The sequence below is a fragment of the Enoplosus armatus genome, chromosome 8 (genome assembly GCF_043641665.1).
Source record: "Enoplosus armatus isolate fEnoArm2 chromosome 8, fEnoArm2.hap1, whole genome shotgun sequence".
Taxonomy (NCBI): Eukaryota; Metazoa; Chordata; class Actinopteri; order Centrarchiformes; family Enoplosidae; genus Enoplosus; species Enoplosus armatus.
In genome coordinates this window covers 11,089,055-11,109,667 of record NC_092187.1, presented here as the reverse complement: position 1 = coordinate 11,109,667, position 20,613 = coordinate 11,089,055, and the positions used below count along the sequence as shown (strand labels likewise).

Below are 20,613 nucleotides of genomic sequence, written 5' to 3'. Positions count from 1 at the left end.
TTTAAAGAAAAGGGTCTTGAAACAACACTCACATGCCGATATGTATTTTTAAAGAGTTATTACTTGCTGTAATCATTCTGGCTGTGAAGTGAATCCACAATCCTTGTTCCATGCAAAATGATTTGTAAAGTTCAGCTGAAGCTAATATGAGGCATCAACTGTCTGAGTCAGCTAAATCCTCCTCTGAAAATACAGTCGTCTTAGCACAATATTCCCTCTTATTAGCTTCAGATGAACTTTAGAAATCATTTTTGCATGGAGCAAGACTGGAATTTCTTCTCTCCTCTCTTATATTGGAGTCATGCAATGAGTAGATTTCTTTATGGACAGCAGGAATGATTCAAGTAACCAATAACACTCAACGTACATATATGTGTGACGTGTGAATATTGTATCCAGAGACTAATGAAAAATATCTGAACCTATCCTTTAGGAGATGATGTTGCTTAAGACCCTATTAGACAACTGCATCCTCTATAGTTTAAAAATGTTGATTGATAATAATAATTAAGCTATTTTCTTCTCTTAAAATGGGTATGTAACATTTTGGAATAGAGCCACTGTTTTGTAGTTTGTGTGAATGAATGCGTAGGTTTGTGTGTCGAGTGTGTTTCTGTGTGTGTGTCGGGGCTGTGGCTGAAGCGGCTGTGTCTCTGCCAGGTGTTTCGGGAGCAGGCCATTGATGGAGAGACATTACCGCTGCTCACTGAGGAGCACCTGCTCAACACCATGGGACTAAAGCTGGGGCCTGCGCTCAAGATCCGCTCACAGGTACACACACCACAGACCTGCGTGTGTGCTTTATGTCTGATCAAGTGGACTTGTGTGTGCGTGTGTGTGTTTGAATGCGTGTTTCTGTCCGTAGGCCCAAAACCAACTGCTAGCGTAGCATAGATAACTCCCTTAAACTAGCCAGCCCCGCAGACTGCAGCCTCTCTTCTCTCTCTCTGTTTAAGATACAGTAAACAGCATTAGTGCATTGTTCAATACTCAACAGGCTGTACTGACGGTCACATGGTCTCCTCTCGTCTCCTCAGGTGGCGCGGCGTGTTGGCAGGCTTTTCTACATGACTGGATTCCCGCTGGCTTTCCCATTTCCACCTTCTGCCGCACTGCGCCCCCCAGAACGGGATCGGGACCCCCTGACCACGCCATCTGACACCCCTCTACCCCTCTCTCTGTCCCTGCCCCACAGACCCACCTCCACCAGCAGCAGCTCCTCTCCATACAGCGGCCCCACCCCAGGGTGCTCCTCCCCCAAGCAGGAAAACGGCAACGGCTCCACGCTGGTGGGAAGATACGAGGCCAAAACTCCTTCGTAGGAGAGGACAGGCAGGGGGTGAGGAGGGCAGATCTGCCTCAAACTAACCGGAGAGCCAAACAAGGAGGGTGAGCCCAGAGAGACTGACTCCCAGGCCCTTTTTTTTTTTTTTTTTTTTTTTTTTTTTTTTTTAAAAACAGACTCCCCCCACCTTGGGACCTTTACGCTGAAATTTATGGGAAAATATTGGACTAGAATAAAAGACAACTGGACAATATGGACCATATCCGACAAACCAATCAGCTTCTGAGTTCCTCTGCAGTGGCTTTAGCCGAGCAGAATCCAAACAAACTGGGTTGGAAGGAAGACTTGTGAAGCGACAGAGAAAAAGGAGGAAAAGGAGACAGCTGGTCACAGACAGCCTGCCAAAAAAAAAAGGAGCGAAGCCCTGCCACAAATGCGACATTCTTGCAAGTCAGACAGTCAGACGCTAGCGGAAACTCTTCCTTCCTTCCTGGGCTGGAGGAAGCCCTGCTCGCTCACTTTCTTTCTCTTGTTTCTATCTCTCCGACTGCTCTCACCACAAGCCCTGCAGAACCCTGGAATTAAAAAGAGACGCCTCTCCCTCCCTCCCTCCTGTTTCCCCGAGGCCAAACAGCAGCATCTTTTTAGAGGCTGGAGTTGAAACATATGCTGAGCAGCACCAGATCTGACCAGCTCCCTCTTATCACTGCAACTATGCATTCCACCGTCCCGATACCAAAGATGACCGGATGTGTGGAATTGGACCCATTTTCACAATGTGTCTGCTTCTTTTTGCATTAATGGTGTCAGAGAAAGACTGGTGTGACAGGGAAATGGCTAAAAGGCTAGTGCCTCACATGATGGGACTGTATTTGAGGTGACACAGATAGAGCTGTCATTTACTGACAACGAACAAACGCTTAAAAACGTTGGCGAAATGGAGAAGCCTCAATGGCGGCTATGGTGTGTACGTCATTGTACGCAAGTGTTGACTACTGTGGGAGGTAGGAAAAACATGCAAAATTGTACAGAATCATGCTCAAGATGAAAATATCCTGAAGGTTACATACGTGGTACTTTTACTTTTTGTTAAATGTAGTTGCACGAATAAGGTTTTCTTTACTGAAAAATGTGACTTGCTGAACTTTGGTGGTACTTTTGTTCATACTTTTTTTTTTGCTCTGCCATTTTTTAAAAAGGTGTAATATTAAAAGACGCTCCAATCTTGAATGCTACTTCAGCATATAAATATGAGGAAAAAAAGATATTTATAGGACTTTTGATGTAGTAGATAAAGCAGATTATGATATGTATTATTAGCCCTTAAGATGGATTCCAAAGATACTTTTACTTTGTTTTCTCTTGGTTGCAGGGAAAAGAAAGGCACAAAGCTCTTAATGCAAATGTTTTGAATTTGTTATGGATTTTTTTTTTAAACTACGCAAGCAATTAATTAAAAATGGTCTCTAGATTTCCCTTCAAAAGTTTTGTCTTCATCCTATTTTTCTATTCACCACACAGGTGAAATAAATCCTAAGAAACTCCTCTGCTTCCTCTTTTCGCTCTTGTGTGTCTGCGTCAGACAACGTATATTTACGCGCCTCTTCCTCCTCAGGTGTTTGTGGTTCTTGTGTAAAAATGTGCAGGAGGGAGTATGCGGTCTCCTGATGTGTGTGTGTGTGAAGGGGGGGTTGACCCACGGGGGGCACAGTTCAGGTCAACACCAGCTGTCAGAGTGTGAGGTTCAGCCGCAGGCCAAGGCCTCCCTTGCCTGTGGGGATAAACCTGACCCTCCTCATCCACCCACACACACACATACAGGACCAGAACCAGGAACAGCCCCCACTCACTCTTACCTTCCTCCTTCAAAGAGTTTACACAGAAGCAGTACGCTCTACTGGGACTTCCCCTCGCTTTAGGCTGGGCCTCTGCACCACAAGGTTCTGCATTCACTGAATACGACTACAGAAGAGATGTGACGACACAAAATCAAATCTTCATTGTGGCGTTTAAATGTGTGTCAAACAACTCCTCTGCCCTGGGTCGTACACCAGTGAAGGCATGCAATAACCGTTCACCCAACAAAAGGCCAGTATCACCTTTAGTTTAGTGGTGAATTCTGCCGAAAAGGTGCAGTGAAGTCGAGAAAGAAAGAAGGGGATAAGTTGGAGTAGGAAAGCTGTGTCTGAGCATGTGAATACACAGACAGAAAAGACAGTGGTCGGGCGGGGGGGTGGGTGAGGAGTTGGCACAGAAACAGACCAGCCTGTGTTGCTGCTCTACCACCTGGGCAGAGAGTCTTGGCACAGCTTCAGACGCCACCCTGCCAGCCTGGCACAGCACTGCTGCCTCAGGGCTCAACACCCGCCTCTCTGTACCCCTCCTCTTGGCCGGCCCAACCTGGCTCGGCCCGGCTCGGCGAGGCTCGTAGTTCTCTCCAAATAGCCCGTCCTCACAAAAGCCCGAGGGCGTCTACAGGTGTGCACATGTACGGAAGACATGAATGACTCGTTTCAGGTGCACTTGTGCATCGACATGAACGCACACGCTTCAATTAATTTGGATCTTTAAAAGAAAACAAGGAAAACAATCTGGATTCTTGAACTCTGTCTCTTTTTTTTTTTTTTTTTACAATTTCAATTCTTAATATAATTACATCAAGAACATGTTTGTACTGTACAGGTCAAGTGATACAAAATTCAAAAGCAAAAAAGTCCAATACAATTTGAAGTATAGATGGTCGGTAAAGTGGAGAGCATAAAAGTCTCTCAGGTGTGTGCATCCATGAACCTCAGTCATCATCAGACAGCTCCAGGTCCTCCACCAGATCCTCGCCTCCTTCTGCCAGCTTTATCAGAGCAGAGGACGACAGCGGCTGAGGGGCATTGGAGGCCTTTTCATCCTCTTCCTCCTCCTCCTCATCGTCGTCATCTATAATACAGACAGGAAACACTTTAACTTTACATTCAGCCACATGGGAATGTATGAAGGCCGGCAGGTATCAAGAGGTCTAGTTTTTGATATGCTGATATGATAAGGACATTTTTTAGTGTTTATTAATGTTTATACACCAGCCTCCACTTATGGGTGCCCACAGGAGGAGTTATAGTTGTTGACAACTACATTATAGTGTTTTCTAAACCATTTAATAAATGTTTATATGTGCTTATAAATGCTAAATAAGGGGAGGTGAAAGTAAAATGTTACTGAATTAAATAATATACTTACTCATAGAATAAGTTAAGTAGAATAAATGTGGTACCCTAACAATATTTACTCAACATTCTCATTCAGTTTTGATGCTTCTTTGGATGTTGTGCAAAATAAGTGCTGTTTGGGTTTATTACACATTTATTTAGACTTTTGAACTTATATGGATGCATTTCATGTTTTGGAAGTTAAACACCATTCGTTTTATTTTTAATTCCATTCAATTTATTTTACAGGATAACAGATTTAATTGAGTAATTAGAAGTTACTCATTTGAGGGCACGATTTACTCATTTCAATATAAAAATGTAGGGCTGCAACTAATGATTTAATCTAATTTTCATTATCAGCAGATAAATTGTTTGATTTACTGATATGTCTATAAAATATCAAATTGCCTATGAATTTTCTGTTCGACTAATCGATTATCGATTAGCTCCACAAACCTTATCTAAAGTTTTACCCCTAATACCTGCCAGCCTCGGCAGTAATGAGTCAGTATAATACAGAGTAACACAGTCTCTGCTGTGTACGATATGAATAAACACACAGCAGACAATCCATTTGTTAGTGCTACCAGTCTGCTCATGGACATTGATATTGTACCAACCTGAGTCTCCGCCCTCCATCCCCTCGTCATCACTCATGTCAGACAGATCTTCAAGATCATCCTCATCATCATCATCGGGGCCCTGCCTGCCCTTTTTACCTGAGGGGAGAGAGTGAAGAACATTACACTGCGTTGTATTTCACTTTCTTCAGACATTCCCAAGTTTGCATTGCTGCATTGCTGAAGTCTGAGGACTTTGGAGACACCTATATGTGGGCCAGGCATCAGAGGCAGCTGGAAGTGTCTATTTCCTCCTGAGATGGAACTGAGAGTCGATTACAGACGCTGCTGCTGCACAAACACCCATGACAGTTTACTACCGGCAATTTCAGACATCTTATGCTCACGGCCTAAATATAGCAAATGGAGATAGCAGGCAGGTTCCACAGCTACGATGATGATGGGAGAGTCGGGGTGTGTGTGCTGATGTGTGTTTGTGTGTGCCAGAGAGAAGTTGGGAGTTTGTCTGAATTTGTGTTTTGGTGTAGTTAGGGTGCAGCGTGTGTGTGTGTGTGTGTGTGTGTGTGTGTGTGTGTGTGTGTGTGTGTGTGTGTTGTCTAGCCAAAAGGGACAACTGGGGTCCACAGGCTTTGAAGTTGAGGTGTGATGAGAGGCTGGGGGCGTGGAGGAGAGAAAAGCAAAACAGAGCTACTTCCTCTGTCTGCTACACTGCAGACATACACACACACAGTTCTACAGTAAGTGCACATACACAGATATACAACGTATATATCAGGTACTTCCCTTCCCATCTAAATTTAAGATGACTCTCACTCTCTCTCACTCTGTGTTGCTCACATGGTGCTAGCAGACTTCAGTAGTACCTTAGAGGTTGCCCCCAAATGACCTGGAAGACATATTACCCCACACACACACACACACACACACGCACAAATCTAAATCATCAGCCCCCTCCTCTCACACTCCCCCTCTTTACGGAAGTGTGAGACCACAAAGAGCTTTGGTGAGCTGCCCAAAAGCTTTTGGCTCTTTAGGACTGGACGGGAAGGTGGTGGGTGTGCGTTTGTATGCTATCATCGAGATGTGTGTGTGTGTGTGTGTGTGTGTCTGTGTGTCTCTTTAAGGGTGCACGTGTTGCAAGGACATGCGGGGGCAGCTGGTTGAAGCCCACAGAGCCAGAAAGAGAGAGCGAGAATGAAAGAGAGAAAGAGGGAGAGAGGAGTGGGAGCGGCCACCTCTGGCTGTTCCACTGGGCTGGTTTGAATTAGGAACCCCCGCTGGGATCCAAGCCTGTACTTCCTGTCGGGGGGTTTCAGTTCGTGTGTGTGCGCGAGGGGTGGAGGAAAGACTAACGATAGGGAGGGAGGGGTGGACAGAGAGTGAGAGGCGGAGGCCCGCCGCTTGCCGGCAGCTGCCCATCCGTTTGTGGGGACTCTCCCTACAATGAAGTCCAGATGCATTAAAAAAAAAAAGAAATCCCCCTACCGCCTACTCCTTTCCTCTGTGACCTTGCAGAGGGCTTTTTTTCTGTTTGGAGCGTGTAAAGCTGTAAAAGTGAGGTTGCAGATGCCTGTGACCTGTGGACGACCCGGAGAGGACGAGACACACTGGGGTTTAAGAAGATCAAGGCGAAGGTTCCTCTCCGCGGAGAGAGATCCAAACTGTCTGATAAGCAGAGATTTTCTCTAGGGTTTGATTTGGGAAAGAAATGGCCACTGTGGATGTTTTAATAACCCAGAGCCTTGCGGCAACTGCTTTGCAGGTGATCTGCTTCATGTAGCTGAATTTTTAAGATGGCGTCTGTTGCAGAAACGGAGATAACAGCCTAGAAGTCAGACTGAACTGTCATCACCTCTTTAACTTTTCCACTGTAGAGGACCAAGCTGTTACAAAACACAGCCCCCTAGAGGCTCCTTAGCAGGCCAATTTCAATGTGTGAGTGAAAAGTGTATGCGAGAGGCAGCTTGCCTTTGATTTGGAGCCCTGCGTCATCTTCGTCTTCGCTGTCGGACTGGAAAAGATCCTTGAACTCCTTCTTGTCCTCCAGCTTCTTGTCCTGAATCTTCTTACGTTTGATCTCAGGAAGGTCCAGATCCTCCATCTTTACAAAACACAAAAACAGCAGGGTAAATCCACAAACCCGCTTTCATTGTGTTAATGACGGCGATCATAAAATAATTGTTCTGCCAGTAAAATTTTCCACCATGTAGCTTGACTCTTTCATGATTTATGTAACTGAGCATGTCTTGTGGGTACATTCATAAAGAAAAAGCCAGAAGTGATTCATGATGACTGAGTGGGACGAAGCGAATATTGGTGGGTATTTTGGTTGAATAGTTACCCTTTCTTTGCCAGATATCTCCAGCTGTATCTCCTTCTCCCTCAGCTTCTTCCACTGGCTGTAGTACCTGCTGAGGGGAGTCCCCTCCTCCTGGATCTGCTTCTCCCAGGCCACCTGACAAAGGACGTGGTGATTAAAACTTTTGTTGAAGAATGTTTATACAGCTGTGGGTGTGGGGTATATTTAAGCATATTGTGTTAAATAAGAAGACATCAATATCCAGGGTAGCATTTTTTCCCCCAGACTCTGTGAAGAGAAGCCTTTAAGGAGGTTCATTCAAGTTCTAAAATGATGGTACGACGTGGCTTTCCACCGCAACTTCACATCAATTGACCAGTAGAAAGATGGACAGACGAGACTGTGATGAGAGTCAGAAGATGCAGAAAACAGACAGATTGAAGATGCCTGAAAGGGGAGACCAGCAGATCTTCTCCAGCCACTAAAGGTCTTTGTGGATGATATTGATTAGGTCAAATCACATTATCTGACCAACAAATCCAATAGAGTGAACAGACCGTGGCCTCCTGCGCCCGTAAGCTTAACACATTTACCACAATTTGTGTGTGGCTATTAAGATGGTTGACATGTATGCACAAAAAAAAGAGAGGGTAAGAAGATGGAACTGGAAAAGCTACTTCTGAATTCAGCCTAGACTCGGATAAACAAAACATTTTCACATACAGGCAGCAGAGAAAGACAATAGACATCAGAGTGCGACCTGGATGGAGGCAGGGCATCATTAATTAGGCTAGCTCTCAGTTTGGGTGACATGTCAGTGGGGGGCCGGTGGCCGGAGGGGGGCCGTGGCCTTTTCCGCAGCAGCAGCAGGGCTGTCCTCTCTCCTTCGCCTGCGGTGACACCTCTACCGCTGCCACGATGCCAGGGAGTGGATGCCATGGCGACAGCCTCCGCTGAGCAGAGAGCCGTGGCGACAGGAGCTGGCGCTGCTGCGGTGCCGTGCTGTCTGTCTATTGTACTTGACACACACACACACACACACACACACACACACACACACACACACACACACACACACACACACACACACACACACACACACACACACACACACACACACACACACACACACACACACACACACACACACACACACACACACACACACACACACACACACACACACACACACACACACACACACACACACTTCCATGTGTGTACACACACACAGTTTCTCATCAGCTAAATTACACAAAGACCATCCTCTTTAATTTCATCCTTAAACGCTCTTACATATTAAATCAGCAGTACATGTCAAGACTCTCAGCAGCAGCAAAGCCACATAAAAGCATGTATGTGTGGACAGATAGCACACAGAGAGAGCAAGTCAACACAGAACACACACTAATGGCTGCTCATTAAGGCAGAGGCGCCTCTGGTTCAAAAGCCATAAGAGCTTCCAATAACCACAGGGTCATTCTTAACCAGGCTCAGAGTTTATACAGGGAAGTGTCCTCCATTATCAGTCGCTGACTGCAGGGTCTGACAGTCAGGACTGTCGGACGGCCTGCAGCCTCCAGTTCAACTGGACAAGAGCCCAAATGAAAAACGTTTCCAGTCTTACTTTTAGTCTTGCAGTGGACAGTTATCTTTGCCATGCAACTGGAACACACTAGTCTCTTTTTGATGCTTTTTGATGCTTAACAAAAAAAATTTACATCACCTTGTATTGTTGTGGAAACAACGTTTATATTTGGCAGAGAACATAGAGTCAAACTTGAACTGATTATTAAAAAAGTGACAACAGACAGCTCCTCAATAGGTCTGATTTATGTATCAGCAAGAGGGATTAATGGTTAATGGACAGACCTCCCAGTCTAATTAATTTCCAGTTTGAGTTTTGTTGATTGTCTTACACTTCTGTTACTGTGAACATATTTATGTTACATTTACCATCAGTTTTGACGCCTCACCTATATCTAAAATAAGTGAATCAATACTCTTTAGAGTAAATCTTAAGTGTCTGATTTACTCAAAGACTAAAATTCCAAATTAAATTGTTCAAAGTATTTAATTAGAAAATAATAAAATGTTTTTCCTTATTAACTTTAACTAAAGGAAAAAAATAAAACAGTGACCTGAGCAAATGAGTGCTCACCTGATGAATAACATGTCTAACACAACGCTGCTGTAACATTAACATTTTTATGTGAGTAATTGTATCTGTACTCAATTTGAACATCACGCAGCTTCTTCAGATAGTTAAGTTTTGGGGCAGCATGCTGAAATATACCAGGAAGTTTGAAGCCCTTTAAATGCATGAAGTAAGTAGAAAGCATGTGGCAAGAGGGCTAATAAGGTGAACTAATAAAACAACTTGTGCAACTGTAGCAAATGATAATGAAATTACTTGTCAACGTGTAATAAAACTCTTGCTCTCAATGAGTAGAAAAAGCAATAAAACCCATAGTCTTACTGACAACAGTAAATCATAAAACATATTGTTGAATGACCCAATAATTTACTACTCATCAGGGCCGTAATTTATTTTTAACTGATGTTATAATTATACTGCATTATGACCCGCTAGATATTATTAAATCTTGAGCTAACAATACACAGTCGGCTTCCACAATCCCAACAGACTCATCCATACTGGTTTTGCCTGATTTCTGTCTTTGTCCATCTATGAATGACTGTGCTGTGTCTGTTTTTGTTGCCTTTTTGTTTAAATACTTTAACAAAACGTTATTAGTAAGTAAACAGTCACCAGGTGATGTGATGTGTGAGGTCTGTCAGCTATCATTTATAAACACCAACAACTTCTACATTTTAAACCTATGGAGTTATTTTATTACTTTTTTTACATGATGTTAGGCTGTCCTTTATAATTGTGTTTTGATGGAAGAGCACCTGCCTGCATTCACAAGTCATCTAATTTTTCTAAAGCCAGTTTAAAAAGGTTCACAAAAACTTAGGAAACAGAGGAGCCAAACTGCCAAGAAATACAAAACGGATGGAAGAGGTAAAATGAGGACTGGAAATGCAGCCTGTAAAATGAGGACAAGACAGTCTTCCGCTGCCCGCCCTCCCTCTTTCTGTCTTACACACACACACACACACACACACACACACACACACACACACACACACACACACACACACACACACACACACACACACACACACACACTCACACACTCACACACTCACTCACCACAGCGGTGGCATCGGCCACTCCGAAGGCGGCCTTCTGTCTCCGTCCTGTGATGTGGCTGCTGTTCTCCTGTACCTTCTCCAGCAGCTGGCGCACCGGCTTGCAGTAATTGGCCACTTTGCATTCCTTCAGGAACGCTTTCAGCTGCAGGGACATGGAGGGGGAGTATGAGAAAGAAGGAACCAGTGTAAAGGATCATCCAGTCCGCCCATACGGTGCATTCAGGCAGAGCAGAGGAGGGTTTGTGGTTGTTTCCCCTGAGGGGAGCAGATTCAACCTGGCAAATCCTGAATCATCTATTCAGACAGGTTTTAAACTCTGGGAATGACGCTCAGTGTCACAGCTTCTTCATTAGTTTTGACCGAATCAGTTTAATTCTTGTGTGTGCGTTGTGCAAAGTTCTGTAGATATGAGAAGTCATTTAATTTCCTGGACCCAGATCCCTCGAGCTCATCCCAGAATCAGTTTAAAGGTCGTGTTACCTGAATGATGGTGGGCAGTGCGAGCTCTGGGAAGCCGATAGAGCTGGCCTGAGTGTGGAAGTATTCCAGTATCAGGTCATACAGCTGGTCAATCAACCCATCCTGAAACACAGCAGAACAGCACAATTCACAAGCAATATTCACACAAATGTGTAAAACTTCAGTTAATCAATTGCCTCTTTGTCATGCAACTAAATTCAGTGCAAAATTACAGAGACCAAAACACATCAAGAGTGAATTCTGTGCTAGCATTTCACTCACAAAAAAAGTATGATTGATTTGACAGCTTAGCCTAGCCTGTCAGACCTCTGAATCTCTGCCCACACTGATGCAGCGTGGATGAGATCTATGCAGCTGCACAAGTTGTTTTTAAGTCCTCATGCAGAAATAAGAACCCTTAAATCAACATTTGTTGGATCAATGGGGGGGGGGGTTAAGTGGCCCTCGCCACAGCTACCGCAGCATCCATGCTAATGGAGAGATTTGGTGGGATGGGTACGTCACGAAATAACTGTCCTTCCCTAACATGATGCCAGACTGAATGAATGATGTTAAAAGGCAATGCAGTCTGATTATCTTAATTAGCCGTCATGTAATCCTTCACCTGAATTCGTCACCTCTGGCTTATAAGGGATTCACAGATTACTCTACAGATCATGCACTAGGAAATGGCATGCCTAGTCAACAAGCTAAATGTTCAAAGTGTAGCATGATTTGCAGGTTACAGCTAGTCTATGAAACCAGTGCTAAACAGCAACTAAAAGTGATACTTAATGGCACAAACACTAGAAGATTGGGGGTGGGGGGGGGGGGTCTCCATGTAGCCCCTGCAGGAATTTACATTTTATAGTGGTACCTGTCAACTAAGGATGGATCCTATACGTATTTAATGGAGCCGTACCGCATACTGTACTTTAATATAGATTGCTTTATATGTAATTTAATTTAATCTACAGTACTAGACACTTAGTCGGCTCTCTTCGTGAATACAAATACAACACTATGCGGCCTAATAAGTGTTCAGGTTTAGACACATCAGTGCTCGTTTAGTCAGGTCTGTTGTGAGTCTGTGGCAGGGGTTCGTGGCAGCTGCCCAGGTGACAGCAGTGAAAACAGCCCTAGTGAGCGGAGTGCGGGGGATAATCCCGGAGGGCCGTGCTGCAATCCTCTTGGCTGCAGCGCTGAGCCTGGTGACTGAAGGCCAGTTTTAGAGACCTGACAAGGGGCTTTCAGCGCTGCCCTCAATCCCCTTATGTACACACGCAGGCTAACACACAGTGTCAGGGAGCAACGTGAAAATAACATTAACTAAGACATGAGCAACTCATCTGATCAGCTGCTGCTCCTTCTCAACGCAAGAAACAGTTAGCACACACAAAATACTACAAAATAATCCGTCCTCCTACTTACCTTGTAGGCTTTCTCCATTAGGTTGACCTTGCTAAGCTTCAGGATGACTGCAAAGTTGATGGGTTTCTTGCTCATTCGCCCCGGTTTCTTGTTGAAGTCCACTTGTTGGAAGATCTATAAAGGAAAGGCATAAAGCGGCGATGTTGAACTGCTCAGAACAATAGTGCAAAGCATGCTATCTTCAGAGAACAGAACAGTACATGGACCCAGAACCCAAAGCAAATACAAAACATATGTGACCCGATAACCATTCATTATTGTTTTGGTATTTAAAAGGAATTTTTTTGGACAACTCTCCTTATCATTGACCTGTTGTCCCAATTATCCAGTAAAGACACATCCCACACTGAAAGAAGCTATAAAAACAAAAAGGTCAAGCTCAACCTACAAGGGTCAAAACCAGTCAGTAAGCAATGCGCCATGAAACTAATGAACTCTTTATTATAATTTTGATTTTGCTCCTGCTCCCACATGCTCAAGTGTGTAACGTTTTATATACATTTAATAAATCGACATGTTTTTTCTTCTTCTCCTCCGGAGACCTCAGCATGAGGAACCCAAGAAAACAACCACAGGTACAGCGTAGAGTGATATTTCATAAGTTTTTAATTACCACAATTATCTTTCTACGCAGTTCATTTTACGTACTGCAGAGTTACTGAGATGACGCATTTCTATCTTAGCCCACACGTTTGCTAGAATGTACTTTCACAGACTATTTGTCTACAAGCTTTAGCTTTCACATCAGCCCACAGTGTGCAAGTGAATTCTGTCTTGTATTTGTGTATCAAGCTATTTCTGACTCCCCATATCTCGGTGTATTTCTGTGTGTTTGTGTGTATGTGTATGTATGTGTGTGTGTGTGTGTGTGTGCGCGCATGTGGTCGTTAATGTGCTCAGTGTGCGAAGCAAGGCAACGCTCCTGGCCGGTGCTGTCTGTACAAACATAGGATGTGGTGGCGGTCTGCGGGGGAGCCAGGGGGAAGTGGGAAGGCATGGGCCAACCCTGGTGCATGCGCACACACGCACACGCACACACACACACACACACACACACAGCAACTGAAGCAGGAAGCTCCAAATCATACACCCCCCTCGGAGATGCGAGAACACACACAGGCACAGACACAAAGGAGGAAGGGGCTGCTTCTGCTGCTCTAATTAAAACAGTAGCAGCGTACCTCAGTCTGCCTTTAACAGTACTTTAACAAGGGGAACAGTAAAGGAGAAAAAACACAGGAAATATTGTGCGTCACAAATAAACACGGTTTTCTGTTGGGGGTTAGGGGAGGGGGCTCTGAGTGTGTGTGCGGGGAAAAAAGAAATAGGTGGGGAGAGGGCCATAGGTAGAGAGGATGTGGTCTGCACAGTGTGTTAGGACCAGAGTGTAAACCACAACTGTGCCTTTATCGCTTCGGTCAAACTGCCGCATGCACATACGTTTACTAACAAACACACACACACACACAACAGCACACACTGGCTACTCCCAGCGGGCCGAGCTGGTCGCTGCCGCCAGCACACTGCTCTCCTCTGGCCTGCCACAACACCGCCTCACGGCACGCATAAACACTAGCACACGTTCGCACACACAAGACACACCGTACAATCACGTGCTTAACACCTGACCCAGAGAAAATGTTGTCAGTTGGTGACCTATGATTGGTCTGATAACAAAAGGTGTCTCTCTCTCTCTCTCGCTCACGCTCACACAGTAATACACTTCGATGCGTTTCCTCCTGAGCTCCTTCAGTTGTGGCCGTTGAGACCAAAATGCATTTCATACACCACTGATGTTTTTCCACAGCAAACCGCCGACGGAACATTTCATCACACCTTTTCATCGTTTCCATTTCTAGCAAAGACAACCAACTGACATGTTGTTTATTCTGCATAATAATAATTTAAACCTATAAAATTCTTTCGGTTCAGTATACTGGTGTATGAAACACTTTAGACTGCTGGAAACTTGACATCGGTACAAGCTGCATCGACCCCGTCAGATCCACATTTATCCCCAGTGACTGGCAGTTACAGGAGTGGACGTGAAGTCTTACCTCCACGAGGAAAGGCAGCACAGGTACGAATGTGTTGGTGCTGCTGGACAGTAGGGTGAGGGCTCTGCAACAGTGCATCCTCAGAGGGTAATATCTTGATGTGGGCACCAGCCTGTTCAGGAAGAGAAAACAGTGGTCAATGTCTCCACCTGCTGTTGAAACATGGTCGGTTCACACAAATAACCAATGTAAATCTTATACTGCGTATAAACTGAATGCCAGAGAACAGCTGGATGGTGGATATTTGGGGGATGACACCACAATTGTTATCTGTGACTCATACAGTATTGTTCAGTATGAATCTTTTGTAAATATACTGTATGTCACACATGTCTCTGTATGTCACACATGCAGTCATTCTGTCACTCAAGCAGTGTTGTCACTGCAGGAGACCCTTTATTCTCTGCTGCAGTGAGCTCATGTTGATGTGTAAAGCTAGTGTTGAGATTAAGCGGATGTTCAGACCAAAAGTGGCCCTGCGATAACAAAAATGCGTTGATGGTTTGTTACTTCAGATAATGGTGAGCCAATGACATGTGATGCAGGAAAGGCCGTTTTAATGAACAGATCCACAAGTTTTAAGGTTTATCAGATGCCAAAACATTGCACAGATTTTTTGTGGGGGACATTGTAAGGAAGAAAATAGATTTTGTCACAAAAAATACCTCAGTGATCAGTTATGAATAAAAAATATTTTTTTATTCATATTTTTATTTTCAATTTGGCAGGTGAAATGAGTGGCTGATTAATCGCTTCGACGATCAATCTGCAACTATTTTGATAATCAATTAATTGTTTAATTAAAATCTTAAAGCAAAAATGCCAAACATTTGATTGCTCCAGCTTTTCTAATGCCTTGTCTTTCATTACAGTAAGCCAAATATCTTTATATTGTTTTGAACAGCTAGCTTGACAAAACACAATGCACATAACTCACCTTGTCATGTGCATTGTGCTCACCACTTTCTGACATTTTATGGACCAAATAATTATTAAAATCGATAATGAAAATAATCCGTTAGTTGTGGCCCTATTTTCGTTTTCTTTTTTTAAACCTCAAACTCAACAGAAATCAAACACTAAGCGATGCCTTGCAAACAGATTAACATCTATATAGACAATGGCTCTGCAACTCTTTATATCAATTACAAGACATATAGAACTTTTGACTAGAAATGGCAGCTAACTGGTACACTTTAGACAATCTATAGCGGATTATTCACTTTAAAAAAATCTCGATTTTTGGCACATTCTTATTGCATATTGACCAACATTGTACATGAAAGTTTAAAAGAACTTTTAAAAAGTGCATATACATATACTCACTTGATGGTGCCAATTATGACTTGGCAGAGTGGATAGATGAGAGGATGGAGTACATCACTGGGGTGCAAGGTGCTGAGGACCCGACACCAGAGGTACAGACAGTGGACGTACTGCCAGTTATACACCGACTGGTACGTTTCCTACAGAACACACGCAATGAATCACAGCTGTCAGTCATGACATCTCACGTCCTTTTATAGCATCAATTAACTAATTAAAACCCAAATGTATCAGAAAAATAAGCACTTCAAACATCAGCGTGATAAGAACTACCTACAATGACAGAAATCATCTTTGTAAAAAATGTATTTAACATGTACTTTAATTTTTTATTTTCACCCATGTCCCATCCTCTAACATAGATGGGGGCAGCGCTTATGAGCTATACTGCAGCCAGCCACCAGGGGGCGAGATGAAGAAGTGTTTGGCTTCACTTTTGGGGAGCTGTCATGTCATCCATCTTTATATACAGACTATGTAATAATATGATAATAATTCTTAAATCACTCATCATGAAACGACAGAATGGTCTTCTAATACCTGGATCTCTGTCATCTAGGAGAGCATTTCAAATTCTTCGTCTGTCTTTCCAAAGCAGACCATCTCCTTGAGCACAAATCAGAATCTGATTTCTGATTCTTATTTGTGCTCACACAAAGTGAAAAACCAACCTTTTTCTTCATGGTCATGGCGTTCCTGAGGTGGATGGCCAGCTGTCGGATGTAGATGAAGGCGTGCTGGTAAGTAGCTTGTGTGTCCAGGGAGTACATCTCTGTCAGAGTTCGCTGCATGAAGTTGATCATGGGCAGCACATTGGGAGATGTGAACTTACAGTTTTGTACATAGGAAATGTACATTTGCTGCAAAGAGAAAGAAAAATATCGTAAGCAGGAGAGATGAAAATACCAACTGGTTATACAGGCTGGGTGTGGTTTTAAGCATCTGGAATGAACAAATGAAAAAGAATACTAAAATACGGAAATTGAACTCTCTTATTGCGATAGTCTTTCAAGAAACTACTCTAGCAAATTCGACTCCACTTTATATCCAGGTGTACCCTTCTATTCCTGTATTACTCTGCATTTCGCTCACCTTGAAAACAGAGTTAAGATATGTTTCCTGCTTCTGTCTGCAGAGTTTGTTGAGGGCCAGGAAGGCGAGAACCCGACTCGTCTCCTCCCCTGTGCTCCACTGCTTCAACAGTTGCTGGGTACAAAGACATGAGACGGCTTATAAGCAAAAAATTAAATTTGATCAATTAAGTACAACATTTCACCCGTCTTATGGTAACTTATGCCTTACCTTAATCAGGTGACGACACTGTTTGGGTAGACAAAGGTAATAAGGTACGAGCTGGTTGGCGTGCCGCAGGACAGCGCTGATGACTGTAGCCTCTGTTAGACAGGATAACAGCTGCAGGTGGAGAATGAACGAAAGAGATGTTAGAGGAAAATGGAGGTTAATACAGGGATGTTTTTAGGACACAAAAGAAGAAGAGGGGAAAAAAAGTGCCATGCCATGTATAGCTCCGTTACACTTTGTCTACTTCACAAGAATACATGAGGCAAAAATCAAAATGAGAAAAGCACAGACACAGAGGGGAGACACTTGAAGAGAATAGCAAAACAAACCTGAACCACCCCACTGAGATACATCTTGATGTCGATCTGATTCTTCTGCCACTTTGGACTAGAAGATGGGAGCACTATCCTGAGAACAAAACCAGAGGAAACAGAGTGAGGAGGGAACCATCTTTCCACAGTTACATTAAGATCTGCAGATGTGTCATCCACTTCATACTTTTTCTGTTCTTTTTCTGGCTTCAGGTTGAGCATCCTCTGCAGGGCCACATAAATATCTCGGATACAGAACAGGACCAAGGCATTGAACACTGCAGACAGTACAGGGAAAGAGGTATTTATGCATATTCATGGAGTGTAAAATGTTGAATTGTATCACAGAGTATGAGTCCAAGTCAATTAATCAAATAAGTCACTGTGTATTTTGTTGAAAATCTATAAAATCACTGTTGAGGTTGTGGAGTTGAAACAAATACCTCCTGTTTTTGGTGTCATACCTCGTTTTTGTTATCACTGCTGTTTTGTATTATATGCACTCCTAAGGTTAGTTTCTATTATGCTTCTATAAAAAGGCGAATAGTTCAGTATACAACAAAATGAAATATCATTAATGCCTATACTTCATGTACGAATACTAATACTAATGTATTAAAATGTATGAAACAGTGACACCATGACAACAACATAATTGTAGAATCACTACAGGGGTTACTTTTTTTTTTAATTACACCAGTGAACTACATTTTGACAGCTACCTAAACAACATTTCAGTATATGCTGAATGTGTCAAACCTCAATACTTTTTGACCCAAGTGTGTCTGTTGCACATTTGTCAAGTACCAAAAGCTGGCATCAAATATCTGGTCAGAGTTATTTATTTTTGATCCGAGAGTTCCTAAATTAAATGAAATTTTGTCAAGTCTTGACTATTCTATTTAAAGCGGCAACAAATTATATTTTCCTGGAACAATGGATCAACTACAGAAAATGATCACCCGAATCTGCAGCTCTCCTCAGCTTTACAAAGCTTACAAAGCTACAGTGAAAGTTCATTCAAACTGCTCTGAATGCATCATTCTCAGCCAGAGCATTTAGCAGCCAAAGAGACAGATATTCTGATATCCCTCAGGAGTTTGGTAGAAACCAAAAACAGAACTAAAAGATTGAAAGAACATTGGACTTACAATCGCCAGAAACAAATTAACGACAATGTTGTACATAACTACTAGATGTATAAATGGGCAGCTGTTTGCTAACATGTTCACAATAACAACTTAAATGGTGACAATATATAAATGTTATATTCACAACTTATTTCCACCACCCTCAAGAAAAATCAGTTATTGCAGGTTTAAGTAGAGTTCTTGAACACCCACTTGTATTTAATTATTACTATTTTCGAATACTACTATTATCGAAACATTTTGAATGATGCCTGGCTTTCAATGAAACATGAACAAAATAATGGCAAGTTGTGTTCACATGTGATTCAATTTAGATTTTAAATTGCTTTATTCAGCAAAATATAATGGCGATATACTTTCTCCATTGAAATGCTTCAGTCTGAGTAATATATCACATCACAATCAATACTTCACATATCAGCACCTCAAATCAAACATGGTCTCCTACCTGAACTGTCAGCCACTTTGTACCGACATTGATCCCCTCCTTCACCCTTGGTTGAAGCCACGGCGGCCTTAAAGGCCTGCGTGACATCTCTGAAGAGACGAGGTGTGGGTTCCTTCTTCAAAGCTGCTTTCCAGTCTGCAATCATTTTGTCCGTGACTTTGATGGTCTCCATTCCCTTCTTGGATTTCTTCGCAGCTTTCTGACCCTCATCATTGTCATTTTCATCATCAGAGATGGCCTCCTACATGCAAAGAGACGTCAACATGAAGATCTTTGTTTTCACAAGAGAACTCATCATCAACTCACGCACCAGCAGCTGGCCTACCTCCAACGCGGATGGCAATCTGTGGTACTTTTTCTCATCCTCATCGTCAGAGCTGTCCGTATCGTCAAAGTTTAGGAGCGTTTGGTCATTCTGTTGCAGAAATTTGTAGAACTCAGGGTCTTTGTTCTTTAACCTGGACAGCTGGTCCTTATGCTCAGAGGCCTTCCCCTTCTTCTGTTCATCACTATAAAGAAGAAGAAAAAACAAAGAGGAGTTACTTGTCTGTCTTTGAGAGGTTTTGATGTTGTTACCATCACAACAATGACGTAGTATGTAGAAGTAGATGATACCATAGCAAAGGACTCACATCTTAAAGGTTGCAGATTTCAGATCTTTCTTCTTTTTCTTGAGTCCATTCTGTTTGGGAGTCTCTTCTTCAGATTCGCCTTCACCTGCAGAGTCAAACGCACCTGACAGCAGGAACTCGTCCACACTGAGGTCTTCTAATTTCCTACCAAAAAGAAAATAGTTGAACAGATGAAACAAGTTGGCCAACATGTGGGGGACACTTTCTATGATGCATGGTGTAGGGTAAATTCAAACGTTTTGCTGATTAGCTGTCAGCTTGTCAGTAAGCTAGCCAGCAGCAAATGTCGCCTCTAACAAACGCGTATAGTCCATTTATAACGAGAAGAAAAGACTAAACGTGTGGCTGAAGTGTGATTTAAGCTAGCTGCTACCAACAGCCCCCAACACTTAGCTAGCTTTAATAGCATAGACAGCTAAGACACTATCGTACATCGTGTTAGCTAAAACGAGTCTTGCAAACCCCACAAATTCACCGACTGGATTGACAACACTTTAACTTATAAAAACAACATGACTTCACGGTTAAAACTCGTAATATACAGCACATAGTAAAGAAAATGCCCCCCTACCTTTTCTGTTTCCCTGCCATGCTGGATCCACAACGTGATACTGTCCTACCTCAATACCCACAATGCCCCGGTGCAAAATGAAAGAGTTGGTTTTATGTTTCATGGGTGCTAAAAACGTAAACTAATTGCGTTTACAAATGTAATAAAAGGAACATATTGTTTTGCTCGAACACTGCAGACATCCTTTGGCCTAGTTTTTTATAATACGTGTAAGCATCAAAATGAGGCATGGTTAACACTTAATCAAGTCTGAATTAAAAAACAGTCGGCGAGCACAACAACTTCGAAATTTCACTGTCAAAGCTGTTCATACAAGAACTAGAAGTGTTTTGATGCTA

At 43.0% G+C, this 20,613-nt stretch overlaps 2 protein-coding genes across 3 annotated transcripts in view; one reads left to right on the top strand and one right to left on the bottom strand.

The window, feature by feature from the left end:
- Positions 1–1,322, top strand: part of samd11 (sterile alpha motif domain containing 11) — a 48,860-nt gene extending 47,538 nt beyond the window's left edge. Inside the window, exons 12-13 of the mRNA XM_070911022.1 lie at positions 661–771; positions 1,038–1,322. Coding sequence (XP_070767123.1) covers positions 661–771; positions 1,038–1,322 — 396 coding nt within the window. The remainder of the gene's footprint in view (positions 1–660; positions 772–1,037) is intronic.
- A 2,583-nt stretch (positions 1,323–3,905) lies between these two features.
- noc2l (NOC2-like nucleolar associated transcriptional repressor) lies at positions 3,906–20,301 on the bottom strand. Of its 2 annotated transcripts, none has more exons than XM_070910411.1 (18): positions 20,276–20,301; positions 19,705–19,848; positions 19,398–19,581; positions 19,073–19,313; positions 17,661–17,751; positions 17,492–17,570; positions 17,163–17,273; positions 16,953–17,066; positions 16,532–16,720; positions 15,861–16,000; positions 14,535–14,646; positions 12,478–12,591; positions 11,068–11,169; positions 10,586–10,729; positions 7,408–7,521; positions 7,031–7,167; positions 5,106–5,191; positions 3,906–4,216 (listed from the first exon to the last, which is right to left on the bottom strand). In XM_070910411.1, the coding sequence occupies exons 1-18, from the start codon at positions 20,293–20,295 to the stop codon at positions 4,077–4,079; spliced, it is 2,262 nt and encodes a 753-aa protein (XP_070766512.1). In that variant the 5' UTR covers positions 20,296–20,301; the 3' UTR covers positions 3,906–4,076. The 2 variants fall into 2 exon arrangements, with proteins under 2 accessions (XP_070766512.1, XP_070766511.1); XM_070910410.1 differs by having other exon boundaries at positions 5,106–5,204; positions 7,035–7,167.
- Between the last annotated feature and the right edge of the window lie 312 nt (positions 20,302–20,613).